Consider the following 15,395-nt stretch of genomic DNA (forward strand, 5'->3'; position numbering starts at 1 on the left):
ACCTGCGGCGGCCGGGAGAAGAGTGACGGGGAGCTTGCGGAGAAAGCTGTAATTTTATTTTCTCTGCTGCCCTCGTTTGCCCCGCCCTGACTGCACCGCTTTCTGTCTTGAAAGGTTGGTCCGCCCGAGGCGAGTAGCTAGAGCATTTCCAGGCTGAAGAACGGTGGCACGAAGATTTCCAAGAAAGGATGCTCCCTCTGAGCATCCCTGGGTACCGAGTCCCATCCCCCGAATTGCCATGGAGAGTAACAGCCGGATTTAGAGCCTTTAGTACTCCATCTTGTTTTGTTAACCACAGTTTACCAGGCCACTTGTTTAGGAAGCCCAAAGTGAGATAGATGTTTGAACTTGACGCTGATCTTTACCAGTATTGTCACCATATGGAAAAGGGGAAAATCAGCACAGGGGATTCCCAGGGAGGAACGTCAGTGGCAAAAGAAAAATGTGTGCTGTTTGGTAGTAAGCAAAGTTTTCTGTGGTGGGCGGTGGAGGGCCTGCCAAGATGTCCCCACCCTCCCTTGCAGGAGCTAATCCTAGTCCCGGGATTCAACTGGCTGGATCTTTCCGGTCCCGGGATCCCAGGGCAGCTGGACTTCTTCTACCGTGTTCCCACCAGTCGCTCCTTTGGGGTCGGTTTTCAAGCATACTGACTTAGATGGGATCTGTTGTCTTAACCAATATCAACGGTATGAATCAAACTTACCCAAGAGTTAGGTGACTCCCAACATCTTGGATGAGCCGGTTGTTCCTACTTATTAAGGAACATCTGCCCTTTGTTCTTCTATTGCTCTGAAGGCACACGCTGTAGTCTGAATTTCTTAAATTAAAGTTATCATACAAATAATAGGTTTCATTGCTCAACATTTCTGTGTCTTTCACCCAGATCCATATGTTGAAATCCCAAACCTCAAAGTGACCTTATGAGGTGACAGGTTATGAGGGTAGAGCACTCCTAATAGATCAGTACCTTTATAAGGAGAGGGTAAGGAGAGGGCTAGAGACCAGGCCCATACTTCTCCTGCCAGGAGGCTGTAAAGAGAAGGCTGTGTCCACAAGCCCCAAAGTGAGTACTAACCAGACCCGGAATCCACTGGTAACCTTGACCGGTGGCTTTCCCATCTTTTAAGCTGGAAACAACACATTTCTGTTGTTAATAAGTTACTCAGTGTATGGTGCTTTGTTTCAGCACCCTGAAGGGGTAAGGTGGTACCTCCCCCGTGTCTCTCTTGCTACAATGTCTGCAGTTTCATTTTGTTTCATGTCCTTAGAAATACTGGAAAAGAATATATCCCAGGGGTAAAGATGTTACAGCCTGTTCCTGCTCCGGGGAGCCTTACTGTATTGCCAGAGAGAACCCTAGAGGCCTAAGAAGATGGAAAAAAAAAAAAAGAATTAACTGGGCATCCAAGAAGTCTTTGTTTTTTCCTACTTGGCTGCTTTTCCAGAGCCTGTGCCCTCTAGAGCAGGGTTGGGGTGACAGTGCAGGGAGGGTGCTGTGCAGTTGCTCCCTTCCAGACTGGCTCTGAGCTCATGGCAGCACCAGGTACTTTAGAACTTACTGTGGGGGACACAGGCCTTCCAGGGCGCTTAGGGAAGTGCCAAAGGCTAACATGGAGTGCCTAGGTAGGGCGAGGCAGAGCGCTAAGAATTTTAACCTCCGCCATAGCATTGTACTAGTTTTGTTGCTTTAGTTTCTTCTTGTTTATTTGCTTTTTTAGATAGGCTCTCATACAGTCAAGGCTAGTTTGGAATTCTTTTTTTTTTTTCCGAGGCAGGGTTTCTCTGTATTGTTTTTTGGAGGCTGTCCTGGAACTCACTCTGTAGACCAGGCTGGCCTCGAACTCACAGAGATCCACCTGCCTCTGCCTCCCGAGTGCTGGGATTAAAGGTGTGCGCCACCAAACGCCCGGCTTAGTTTGGAATTCTTGATTCTCCTGCCTCTACTTTCCAAGTGCAGGTCATAGGCTTGTGCCACCATGCCCAGCAGCACCTGTGTCCTTCAGAGAGATGCCATGAAGTCATAGGGCACTCACCAGGACCGAGCTCCTGATGGTTTTCACAGAGGAGTCAGGCCAACCACAGCACATCTAGGAGCTGAGGTCCAGACTGCAGGGATAGTGTCTTGCCTTCATCCTCACAGGCAGCCCAAACTGGATCAAAGATGACTCAGGGTTTCTCTGGCTTTCTGGGGTATATAGTTCACCCCTGAGATAGGTTGTGGGTCCCCTGAAAATTGTACCGATGTTGAGATGGATGAGGCCTGAGGCTCTGTCTTAGCCCTGTGCTGTGTGCAGTGGTAGCAGCCCAGCCTGTTTCTGGAACCAGTTAAGCTGTCCAGGTGTGCTCTGCAACAAAATACAGGCCCAGGAAGGTAGGGTGGGTAGGTTTTCCAGAACCTTTGTTTCTCCTTCTCTTTCTTTGGTACTTCATGGGTATCCAGGGAATGCTCTAAAGCCATGGAAGCAAGCAGAGTGTGCTGAGCTTCCCTAGAGAGTGGCAGGGGAACAGATGGCAGGAAGTCATAGAGGCAGCGGGAGCCTGCTGATCTCTGAATGCTCTGAATGGTCCCCATACATTACCTCTTCCAGGGAGCTCAAGAGTGCTGTTTTTTTTGTTTTGTTTTGTTTTGTTTTTGGCAATTTAAGAGGTCTTGCTATGTAGTTCTGGCTGACCTGGAACTCAAAATGTAGATCTCGCCAGCCAGTCTCAAACTTGCAGCAATCCTCCTGCTTCTGCTCCTGAGTGCTCTTTATTGTTTGTTTTTTGTTTTTGTTGTTTGAGACAGGGTTTCTCTGTGGCTTTGGAGCCTGTCCTGGAACTAGCTCTTGTAGACCAGGCTGGTCTCGAACTCACAGAGATCCGCCTGCCTCTGCCTCCTGAGTGCTGGGATTAAAGGTGTGCGCCACCAATGCCTGGCTTCCTGAGTGTTCTTGGGATGATAGGGATGCATCATCACACTTGGGCTCTTTCGGTGATCTCAGTTGCTAGACTGGTTACCTCTGCATCTCCTTTTGCGACACGTGTGGAGGCAAGCCGGTTAGGGTCCTTGCTCTCTTCTGAGGGGTCATCTAGCACTCACGGGTGTATGGGCAGGAGCAGTCTATTTGGGATGTAGAAGATTTAGCCAACGTTAGACGAGACTTTTCCCTGCTCTTGCATCTGGCCTGTGTGTGGCCAAGGCCTTAATGGAAGAGAATCCTGCAGTGACTGCCTCAGCAGCCCCAATAGTTTGGCTACATCTGGAATGGCTTTCAGGAACATCTGTTTGCTTCTATGACAGACGGCTTATGTCATCAACAAGTAAAAAAGGCCACAGAGGGCATGTGAAAGAAAACCAGCTCCCCAGTTTCTTTCTCAATCCATTCCAAGTACCAGCTCCAATCTATAAATTCAGAGCCACCAGAAGCTCCCCTAGAGTCCACGGGGGCCACTGGAGAAGGCAGAAGAGTGGTCATGGTGAAGACCCGTGGCCTGGCCCCTGTTGCTTGCTGGAACAATTTCCTGGACTGTAAGCATTCTCACCACTGGGGCTTCCTTTCCTGGGCTTATGAAGGAGCTGCCCCAGAGCTGCACACAGCCCACTTCCCCAGGTCCATGGTCCCAGGCCTGAGGGGAGGCTGGTCCCTGGATTGGAGGAGGGCTGGGGTTCAGGGGCTGGGCTCCTGGGACAGCTGGGCTGCATACAGGGCCAACGTGTGGTGCAGGAACTGGTACTGCTCTGCAGTCTGGATCATGCCGCCTCTGTAAGCAGAAGCACACGGTAAGGAAGGGCCCAGGGCACCTGCCCTGGGTCACAGGCATTCCCTCTCATCCTCCTGCTGGGAAAGCTCTGACTCTCCTTTTCACTTCCTCTTTACTGCCCCCTCCCAGGGCAGCTCCAAGGAGGGAGGTGCAGGGGGCAGTGCCCCATCTGGACTCTCTGTCCCTTATCCACCCAGCTTTTGAGCAAAATCAGATTTGATTTCTCAGTTTGGGTCCCATGCTCAAGTTTTCCACTTGTCAATAAAAACAGTTAACCCGGGGCTGGAGAGATGGCTCAGCGGTTAAGAGCATTGGCTGCTCTTCCAGAGGACCCAGGTTCAATTCCCAGCCTGGCAGCTCACAACTGTTTGTAACTCCAGTTCCTGGGAATCTGAGACCTTCTCATGAATGTTCATAAAATAGATTTAAAGAAACAAAAAGTTATCCCCACATGTGAACAAGTAGGTCCCATTTCTAGAACACTCACAGAAGTGAACCCATTTCTTTTTCCAATTGGAGAAATAGATATTATCTTTCTAGATAAAAATGGAGGTGCTTAGTGTGGTGGGATTAAGGAATCCCAGCACTTGGGAGCTGGATGCTGGTAGATCTCTGTGAGTTCCAGGTCAGGCTAGTCTACACAGTAAGCTCCAGGCTACCCAGGAACACACAGAGACTCTGACTCAAACAAATGGAGGGGGCAGAATTACGGTAACAGCTAGTGGCTCAAAAACCTGCTTCTCCTCCTCCAAGCCCAGTGAGTATCATAGCTACCTTGTATCTGTGACAAGTTGTATCTTTTTAGAAAATAAATCAACACAGAGTTTCCCCCTGTAGCTCACCCTGGTCTTGAGCTAACCAAGTAGCCCACACTGGCTTTGAATTTCCCATTCACCTGCCTCAGTTTCCTGAGTGCTGGGATTTCAGACATGCAGTATCATACCTCTCTGACCTCTCTTGTGACTGTGTCTTGTTTCCCTGCTGTCCCCTGAGTAGAGAATTTGGGGGGTATTGAGGGAAAATTCAGGTTGACATGTTTAACTCCAGGTTCCCAAGTTAACATTTCAGATGATCTTTCATGCGGGTTTAAGTATTGACAAAATAGAAAGCTTTTTAAATAAAATGGGTTCCTTGTTTTCTTCTAGGATGGCCTGAGGGTGATGTGCCCAATACCTCAGAACCACCAATGCCATTGCCAATTAGCATGGCTGCACCTGCTTCCTATAGACCCACCTGTCCAGGCGCAATCGGCACACGATGCCCAGAATGTCCACTTCCCCTCGGGCCTTCAGCTGCTGGCAGCCGATGCGGGTGGCGATGAAGCAGCCTGTCCGGCCAATCCCTGCACTGGATGTAACCAGAGAGAGGACAGCATGTCACAGGAGAACAGGGAACAGGGAAGATAGGTGAGCAGGAAGGTTGGGGCCAGGCTTCGAGCAATGAAAGAAGAAATGGGACTGGGGCAGAGCTTTCAAACCTCCAACCTCAGCATCCCTGGCATCCCTGATGGAGGCAGATAATAGCTCATCCTGGACAGCTTCACTCTAGGCCTAGCCCAGCTCATCATTTGCCTTCTGGTTCCTATGGACTTTAATTAATTAATTATTTTTTTGGTTTTTTGAGACAGGATCTCACTATGTAGCTCTGGCTGTCCTGGGATTCACTATGTTGACCAGGCTGGTCTTGAACACACAAAGATCAACCTGCATGTGCCTTCTGAGTTCTGGGATTAAAGGTGAGTGTCAGTATGACTGGCTCTATGAACTTTAAGAATAGATTGTTTTTTTTTTTTTCCAGATAGAGGTTCATAAGCCCTGCTAGCCTGGAACTTGCTATGTAGTCCAGGTTGGCCTTGAACCTCTGATCTCCCCATGCCCACTTCTTAAATGTGGGGATTATATGTGTACATCCCTATTGCCCAGATTTTAGTTTTTTTTTTTTTTTTTTTTTTTTTTGAGATTGAGTTTTACTCTGTAGCCCAGGGCTGCCTGGAACTTACTATATAGCCCAGACTCCCTGTAATCCTCCTGAGTCCTGGGCTTACAGAAGGGTGCCACCATACCCAGTCTTTTTTATTCGGGTTTTGTTGTCTGTTTGAGACAGAGCCTCTCTATGTAACCCTTGCTGACTTGGGATTCACTGGTTAGATCAGGCTGGCTTCAGATGCACAGCTATCCGCCTGCCTTTGCCTCCCAAGTGCTGGGATTAAAGGCGTGCGCCACCAACGCCCGGCTTACGCAGGTTTTTAAAAATATGTTTTTATTTACTTTAATTTGTGTGTGGCAAGTGTGTGCCTGTATGAAGGTTACAAGGCAACCTTCATGAATCAGTTCTCTCCTTAGACCATGTAGATCCCAGAGATTGGACCCAGGCTGCCAGGCTTGGCTGCAGGCGCCTCTACCCATTGAGGTGCCTTGTTGTCTAGCCGGGTAGCCCAGAAGGACCTTACACTAGTCTCACTGCTGCAGCCTGGAGGATGCTCAGCAGGGGTGCACTGCCACGCCCTGCTCCAGAGCACGTTTTGGTGACTGTGTGTGAGTTTACGGTCTAAGGTGTCTAACTGACAATGCCTGCCTGTGCACCGCCTGACCCCTTGAGCATTCCTTGTCTGACCACAAGCTCCTCCCAGCTTCAGACCAGCTTCCACAGACGCTCTCGGGCCTCCGTCCTCTTCCTTTGCCCTCTTCTTGGCTCTATCACCTCGACATTTTGTTCTCTCTTCCCTCACACCCTTTCTTTCTTGCCTTCACTGCCCCTTAGATAAGCCTCACATGTGTTTCTAATAGAACCCTCCAGTGACTCCCAGTGCTTATGTCTGCATGTGTGCCTCCTCTGCATGGGTTCAGGCATGCCCTGTTTGTACTCTTCCCCTCTTCTTCCTCCTCCTTCTCCCCCTTCCCCCCTCTCAACATGGTATCATGTAGCCCAGGCTGATCTTGAACTCCCTATGTAGCTTAGAGTAGCTTTGAACTCCCAATCCTCCTGTCTCTACCACATGCCAGGGAATAAACTGAAAAAGGATTCACTGCCAATGGCAGGGTCAGAGGGTGAGCCTGGAGCTCATATGTGGAGACACTGGTGGGAAACCGGTCTTGAAGGCAGGTAAGGACTTCATGAAGGGACCTTGTGGAACTGTCTAAAACACCTAGATTTGCTAGTTTTATTTATTTATTTATTTATTTATTTATATTATTTATTGATTGGATGCTGGGAATTGAATCCAATGCTCCACACTTACCATTTAAAAATAATGCTTGGGCTGGGAACAAACAACAACAACAAATCCAACAAAACCAAAAAAGCAGTCATGTAGCCTTTAGCCTTTAACCCCAGCACTCAGGAGGCAGAGGCAGGAGGATCTCTGTGAGCTCCAAGCCATCCTGGTCTACAATACTAGTTCCAGGAAAGGCTCCAAAGCTACAGAGAAACCCTGTCTCAAAAAACCAAAACCAACCAACCAAACAAAAAACCCGAAACAAAACAAAACAAAGCTCCACAAGCACTAAAAGACCCAAGCAAACAAAACATTGTTCAATGAGCCAGTGAACTCCCCCACAGTGGAGGCCATGTTTATCTCTTCTCTACCTGACTAGAGATGGCCCATAAGACAGGGCTCGGCAGAAAAGAGGCAATGATACGAATCTCTTGAACTGGACATTCCTGTCCAGGTAAGGGTTGGTCTGTCTGGTGTGGTATTACTTGGACGCCTCCCCATAAGAGACCTAGTGGCTAGGGAGGGCAAGCATTGGTTCTAGGCTGGGACTGGGGATGCCCTACCTGCAGTGAACCACGATAGGCCCAGAGTTGGCTGCTGTCTCTGGGCTCTCCACCTCAGCCACCAGGCGCAGCAGGGGCCCCGCCGATTCTGGAGTCTGGTGGTCTGGCCAGGCAGAGAAGAGTATGTGCTTCACTGAGCGGCATTCCTTTTGGTGCTAGGGTATGAGAAAATGAGAGAACAAGGCATGAGAACCCGGATGTGGACATGGCTGCTGCTTACTCCTGGTGCCTGCAAGTGAGTACCGGACATGGACTCAGAGCGGGCAAAGCTTTTTCTCCTGCTGATTTGCAATTTATCTTCTACCTGAACCACTCCGAAATTCAAGGAAGGAGAGTGTTTTGTGAGAGGGAAAGACCCAGGCTCGAGTCTTGGCTCTGCCTCTATCACTCAAGTGTGGGTAAGTACATTGGTCTCATTTTCTTCCCTAGTAAGCAGGCACAATGATATTGTTTTGGTTTACTTCCCAGGATGCTTGGGAAACAATGAATTGACACAAAAATGATTTGAAACTGTAAGAATGTGTACAGCAATAGCAAGTCCCTCCTCTCTCCCTTCCTCCCTCCCCCTTCCTTCCTTCCATCCCTCCCTCCTTCACTCTAGATGGGAGACTTGCTGTGTTGTTGCAGTCAGTTCCCTCCTCTCTGCCTTCCTCCCTCCTTCCTCCCTCTCTCCCTTCCTCCCCCTTCCTTCCTTGCTCCCTTCTTCCCCCCTTCCTCCCTCGCTCCCTTCCCTCCCTCCCTCACTCTAGATGGGAGACTTGCTGTGTTGTTGCAGTCAGTTCCCTCCTCCCACTATGTGGGGTCCGGGGATCGAACTCAGGTCTCAGGCTTGGCATCAAGCACCTTTACCCACTGAACAATCTCTCTGGCCCCTAGAAAGCGTTTTTTACAGTGCATCCATGCATGTTGGCACATCTCTTTGGACCACTCCTCATTCTTCCAGCATTCTCCTGAGTCTCTCCTTTCTCCTGGAGCCTGGATATGTAGCATGGGGAGGGGGATGCTTCCTGGTGGTCCCCATTTGTTTTTTTGTGCATCGCTCTTAAATTACAGGTGTCCCAGAGGTTTGTACCCATTTCCTTTTCTTTTATAGCACCTCTTTTAAATGTAGGAGGGAGCAAGGCTTAAATTTGTAAAATTGGTCCTTAGTGAAGGTGGAGCCTGAGTTCCAGAGATGCTAGAGTGGTCCAAACTCCCATCGGCCTGCTTCAGGGGTGGTACCTGGATGGTAAGCTGTCTCACAGTATATTCTGGGTGTTCCTTCATGTCCTGGATGCGGATCTGGAAGGGCCCATAGGTTTCCTCTTCTGTGGGCCAGTAATGTACACATTTCTAGAAGGGAGGATCCGGGAGTCAAAGTGGGAAGCAAGGCTGGGCAGCAGAGAGGCCTGGTGCCCCTCCTCCTACCTCACTCCCTGACCCAGGTCAGTGCCCGGAGTCTGGCTCTCCACATTTGGGGTGCATGCATCTCAGGAATCTTTCCCCGAGATATGACCTGGGACTTGTCAGTGTTGTCAGCCACCACCGAGGCTTCTGGTCTGCTCTGCATGGGTGGTGTAGGAAGGTAGGTCCAGCCCTGCTGGGTGACCCTGCCTCCTACCTCTTTGCCCTCTCGGAGCTGGGTGAGCATGACAATGAGGCCCACTTCTTCCTGCCACACCATCTCCCAGAAGTCTGCTACAGTGTTTGGCATGGGGCCCTGGGTGGCAATGTAGACCTTCTCCTGCCCGTCATAGCCCTGGGAAGACAAAGCACAGAAAGACAGAGATGGTGCGAATTCACACTCCACAGGTGCTGGGGTCAGGCTAAGGCCCGTGAACACGAGCACTTACACCAACACACAGACACACACTCCAGAAGCTGCATGTTGGAAGAAGACATGGGGACCTCAATGAGAAACACCTGTTCAAATTCCTGGCCTGCTGTTTCCTAGCTATAGCTCTGTGAGACTCTGTTTCCCGACCTACAGACTGGACCTAGTGATTACCTCATAACATAGTGTGAATTAAACTCAACAAAGTATATTGGCAGTCTCTCACACGGCAGGTGCCTCTTACATGTTTACTCCTGTCTTCTGTTGCTTTCCTAGAATACAAGTATAATAGTCCTCAGTATTTGTCAATGAACATTTCACATTCCATGAATCACTTTTATATATTTAGCACCAAAATCCAGCATACTCTTCCTAATATGTTCTCCCCTCTTCCATCATCCTTCCAGCATCCATGCTTCCCTCTGTGCGCTTAGTTTCTTCTGCCAAGCTTAGGACCCTCTATCTACTATGCTTTCTGGCTGACAGCTTTGCCCCTCTGCACCCCAATCTACTGTCCTATCACATTTGGCCACAAGGGGGCACTGCTTTTACATCCACCTACCACACCTGGTGAGAAGTTGGGCTAGATGGACCATCTTGCTTTGAGGGTGCAATTAGCTGGGCATCAATCAGTCTCTACAAAGGAGGTACTGCTTGGTACAGGGTTGGGGGTCTGGGGAGAGAATGAGTGGGGGAGGAGACAGGGACATAGATTCCCACTTACACAGGTTTTAGGAGCCAACTAGTCTTGAAGAAACTAGTGACTAGGCTCAGCCATGCCAACTTATCACCCTGTCTAGAGGGTTGTCATGAACAGGATAACAGCCAAGGTTAAGGTGGTTTGGAGATTTTTTTAAATTTCATTTTTTGGTAATTTATTTATTTTATTTTATATACATTAGTGTTTTGCCTGCAAGTATGTCCGTATGGGGAATCAGATACCCTGGAAGAGGAGTCACAGACAATTGTGAGCTGTCATGTGGGTGATGGGAATTGAACCTGGGTCCTTTGGAAGAGCAGCCAGTGCTTTTAACCACTGAGCCATCTCCCCAGTCACGGTGGTTTGGAGATTTTAGCCTCTTTTCTAAGTTGATTTGGGGGTTGTCCAGTGTGCCGTCTCCCCATCCCCTCAGACTGGCAGAGAGAACTAAGGTAGGAAGGAGCGAGAAGGGAAATGCAGGCCCCTGAGGCCAAGGCACAGCTGGATGGTGTCATGTGGCATTTTCATTTTTAAAAGCAGTCCTGCCCCTCGGCTGCAGGCACTCACTCGGATGTAGTTGGCATTGATGTAGTCTCCATCTTCCTGGCTCTGAGCCCGGCCAAGACAGACACGGCTCTGGGGATCTAGGAAGTGAAGATCAATGAAGGTGAAAGGTCAGGAAGTGCCAACAAATACAGATTCTAATAGAGCCAGAGGAAAGAATGCTCCCACACTGTTCACAATGCTTTGTGGGCAACAGACATTTACCTGAATTATTTTATAGACAGGTAACACAATACATACGTATTATAAAGTATAATAGTTCATGACACTAGGGATCCACAATGTTATTGGGCAGGAAAGTGATATAATTAAAGTGGAAATATTAACTGAATGATGCTGCATAGGACAGGCCACAAGCTACAGAGACCAATTGGGATATTGTCATATTTTAGCCTTGAGATCAGCGAGGGTATAAAATGGGAGGGAACTGATAGGAATAGGAAGAGATTCTGCAGAGGGAAAACTTTTTTCTGATTATGAATACAAGCTTCAGATAAATACATTGTCTAAGATATCACTCAACCACAAGGGACATTGGCCTCTCTCTCCAAAGGTGTGGGTCTTTTCCCAGTCAAACCGGATGAGGGATGAAGGAACTGGCTTCCCCTCTTTGGTGGTTGTAGAGCTTGCTAGAATTTAGGTCAAGGCCAAAGGCTAACAAACTCACTTTGAGGAGTGTTCTCAGAGCCTTGGTCTATTGGAGCAGGCAGTGGGCCTGGAGGCTCAGCCTAGGGCAGGACCCATGTGCTGGGTTGCATTCAGACCGAGGTTTAGGAAGCCAGGGCAGTAGTCTCCAGGACTCAAACCTGCCTCTGAGAAGTGGGAGGTGCAAGGCCTGGGTCTGTCCGTGTGGACTCACCCCTACCACACAGGCCCACAGTAAACTTCTGCAAATGCTATCTTGTAACCGCTGTCTATCTCCTAGCTGCCAGGGTGGTGTTAGTATTTCTCTGTTGAAAGATGATGTCTCAAGCACTGTTGTTCCTCCTTGGCTGAGGTGAGTTTTTTTATTTTATTTATTTTTGTCAAGATCTCATAAAAACCACACTAGCCTAGAACTTGCTACATGGTGAAGACTGGCCTTGAATTCCTGATCCTCTACTCGTACCTCCAAGTGCTAGGATTATTAGAGGCATGCACCCTCAAGGACACTGCCCCTTCACCCCTACTATGGTCCTTACTTGGCAAGATGGTCTTGTATCGGTCCTTGGAGGCATGACCAGGGATATCCAGGTCTTCAGGGTTGACAAAGTTTGAGGGGATCTTCTGGTGGGGGGGAGAAAGTGAGTTAACATCTGGTCCCCTTCCCACCCTCCCTCTCTCCCCTTCCACCCTCTGCACACAGAGACAGCAAGGATGGGGACAACCTTCTCTCCTGGTTCCTGGAGTTCTTCCCTGAGGACCAAGGAGACGAGAGGCCCAAGGCATCCATGATATAGAAGGGCAACGTGATGTGGAGGGGACCCCAACTTCTTACCAAGAACTCCTCCTCTAGCTGCTTAGGGCTGGGTGGCTGGTGCTGTAGACCCCAGCATGTAAGGGGGGTGTCCGGCTGTGCGCAGAAAGTGTATGGTGACCTCCCTGGGTGTGCTCACTGAGCAGATGGGTTCCACGGTGCCCAAAGACCGCACATCCAGCATCAGAGCCACACTGGAGCCCCTTCTGCAAGCACAGCCATCCAGTGCCCAGTGAACATCCCGAGTCAACGGCTCGTCCCAGAACTTGTCTGTCTCTTGACCGAGAGGCTCAGGGCACTCAGGGGTCAGGCCCTTAGGATGTTCCCCTTTCCTTTTATCAGATAGAAAGGAGTAGGCTGCAGCTCTTATGCTCCTTCATGTTGCCTGCCTCTTCTACTCTCAAGCTGGCACAGAGGCTCCAAGCCAATGCTGTGAAGGCCCTCGGACTGGTCCCAGAGATCGCTCATCACAACTTGAGACTTTGGGAGCAGGCCCAGGGATGACACGGAACTTGGTGCCTCAGACATACAAGGGCAAGCAACATACAAATGAACGTTGCTAGTTTTCCTTCCAGGCCTTGAGGACTCTGTTGTTAGGGCTGGAAGGCTGGGTACGAGGAAGGAAAGAAAGAAACCCAGGTCTAGGAAGACCTTCTCTGTGAAAGACCTCACCTCTCCTGCAGCCTCACATGCTTCTTGGCTGGGGCTTTGGTGGGTGGAGGTTGGGTCATGGCTTCCCCCAAAGACAAGGTCGGTGGCTGTGGTCTGGAGCACTCCTCACAGGTCTGGACCATGCTGGGCTAGATTGCTGAGCTCAAGGAAGGCTCACTCAGCCATGAGGCCTGCCTGAAAGACAAGGTCCTATATTTGCTGGCCTGTGGCCTGCCTCACCAACTAGAAGGATCTCCTAAGCCCAGGCCAGCCATCGTATTGGTTTTTACTGGAGGCATCTTCTCTTCCCAAGGAAGTGGCCTAACTTTTTTATCCTGTAAGTACAGGAGCTCTTCATTGGGACGCAGGACAGAGGACAATCTGGGGTTAGAGGAAGAGGGAGATATAGAGTGTAGGTATGGGTGAAGACAGGAAATAATCCGGAAGGAGGAAGAGAGAGGGTACCAAGTCCACAGGGCTCCTAACTGGGGTCCAAATGAGAACAGCAGACTGCCGACCACACAGAGGAAGGGAGGAAGCCCACACCTTTCTCAGTCTGCCAGCAGGCTCCTCCAGAATGAGAAACTGAGGCCTCTAGTAGCGTTAGAACCAGTTGGGGACGCAGGCAGGCCACACTTCTGGTAGGGTCATCTCCTGATTGTTGGCTGCTCTACTCTAAGATCACTTGTGGCTTCTGGGGTCCCTATCCAGGGCGGTAGGCTAGGGGTGTTTCCTTCCTCCTCCTTCCCATCCCCCAGTCTCCCGCCTCTGTAACCGTCACAGGAAATGGCCTCGCCAAGCCTTACAGCGCCAGCGCATGGTGAGGCTACAGCTGGGGGGTACAAGAGAGAGAGGGGGCGCAGAGGTGACGGGAGCATCTCCTTTGGGGGCAGTCCCTGTCTCCTAGAACTAAGTGGCAGGCGCTATGGTGGTGGCGTTAGAGCTGCTAACCTACAGGGCCAGAGGCCTGGAACAGTGTGGGCCCATGCAGGTGTGGCGGCGACAGCACTCTCCCATGACAGGAACAGGCCTTTTGCCCCTCTTCTCCAGGCATTCTGTGTGGTTCCTCCACCCTCCAGCCACAGGGACACCAAATATGCCACTACTCATGCCTGGCAAGACATGGTAACCCCAAACTCATGCTCCCTCACTCCATCCTCAGAGACACCCTCCCTGTTTCCAAGGCTTCCCCACCCCGGGGTGGTAGTATGCCTGTGCCCACTTCAAGTACTTACTGAAGCAGCTGTGTCCCCCAGGCTGCCTCTTGCCAGCTGTCTGTCAGTCCGTCTATCTTTGAGGACTGAGAGGCTTCAGGAAGCCAGCTTCCTCCCTCCGCCCCTCCTGGCTTCCACCCACGCACACCCAGCTGCAGGCTGCCCTCCTGCGCCTGCTGCAGCTGCCACCAGGGGTCGGGTGCATCCTCCCTGTGCCCTCTGAGATCGAGCTGGTGGTGCCGTGCCATCCGTGCTGGGTGCAAAGGCTCTGGGAGTGGACAAGGGATGAGGCTTTCCCTGACCACTCCAGGTCTGTACCTCCGGGTTCTTTATCATGCCCCCCTCTGTCTCCTGGTTGAGAAGATAGCCACAGGGAACCCTCAGTTCCTCTGGTTGAGCCCTTAGCTAGAGGTTTATTTTCATGTCTTGACTTCTGCCCCTGTAAGCCCTTGCAGCTTCAAAGCCTGGCAATTCATGGCCAAGTCCAAGCCATATCTTCCCGGAGCAGAGCAGATGTGCTGCAGAGGTTTGGTGGGGGAAAGAGGAGGGAGGACTCCTTGTTCTATATAGGAAGGAGGAGCCCAGGGCTAAGCAGGGAGGGTCTCTCCAGGCTCTGAGTCCCTCAGCCTGCAGGCACAGGCTAGTTGCTGGAGAACAGATAGCAGAGCAAAACTGGAGAAGAATCTAGGGTTGTTTTCTAGGAACCCCTCATACTGCCCCTCAGGGAGTGTCTCAGAACCCTGCATCTATCTCCTTAGAAGACTTACAGATAATTGAAGGCTGTGGCCCTCACATCAGGGACTTCCAATGTCCTCTTCACCACTGGGCCACTTGGATGCTTAGGGCGTGGAGAGGGAGTAGACCCCAAGTCCAAGGCTCCACAGCCCCCCACCCCTGTCTGGCGTTGGCAGGCTCCTTGCTGGCCCAACTGGCTCAAGGTTCATGCATGCTTGCAAGACTTTTTTTTTTACTCTGCAATGTTCCCAACACCCTTCCTGGCCCCCAGAGCTCGCATTCCACATCTCTCTTCCTCCTACTTCTCTGATTCAACTGTCAAATGGTGACACACACAAAAAAAGAAATGCTGTGCCATCGGCAGAGGGTTGGCACCTGAGAGGAGGTGGGAGGAGGGGCTGGCCTTCTTCTGGCCCATGGGGAGGAGGTGAGGACCAGGGATGACCTTTTGAGATCAGAAGGCTTGGGACACACACCTCTTTGTTCTTGGCAGTAAGTCAGAGGGTGACTCTCCGCAGCCTCTCCAGGGCTGGTTGATTCTGGCTCCCTCTTCTCCGCAGCCTGTTCTCCTCAGGGGAATAGGTGGGCTTTCCCGAGGAGGAAGCTCAGGAGAGCCTGAGGTAAAGGCTGGCTCTGGTGCCAAGATGAAGACGTAATAGAAGCAGGAGCCTGGGAATTCCTGCACACCGTGTACAGTGGCTGGAGCCTGGGCTCTGCCTTCACCTCCCCACAGGGGCGTTAGAG

General features: G+C 50.7%; 1 protein-coding gene across 1 annotated transcript; it reads right to left on the bottom strand.

Moving 5' to 3' along the window:
- Positions 1-1,686: 1,686 nt before the first annotated feature.
- Ptpn7 (protein tyrosine phosphatase non-receptor type 7) lies at positions 1,687-15,389 on the bottom strand. The gene is given in 11 exon segments (XM_021229149.2): positions 1,687-3,741; positions 4,975-5,088; positions 7,519-7,673; positions 8,740-8,850; positions 9,119-9,256; positions 10,599-10,675; positions 11,777-11,861; positions 12,073-12,138; positions 12,140-12,257; positions 12,724-12,897; positions 15,128-15,389. Coding segments are annotated over 10 exon segments (1,080 nt in total). The 5' UTR covers positions 12,846-12,897; positions 15,128-15,389; the 3' UTR covers positions 1,687-3,647.
- Between the last annotated feature and the right edge of the window lie 6 nt (positions 15,390-15,395).

The sequence above is a fragment of the Mesocricetus auratus genome, unplaced genomic scaffold, assembly GCF_017639785.1.
Source record: "Mesocricetus auratus isolate SY011 unplaced genomic scaffold, BCM_Maur_2.0 Super-Scaffold_100676, whole genome shotgun sequence".
Classification (NCBI taxonomy): Eukaryota; Metazoa; Chordata; class Mammalia; order Rodentia; family Cricetidae; genus Mesocricetus; species Mesocricetus auratus.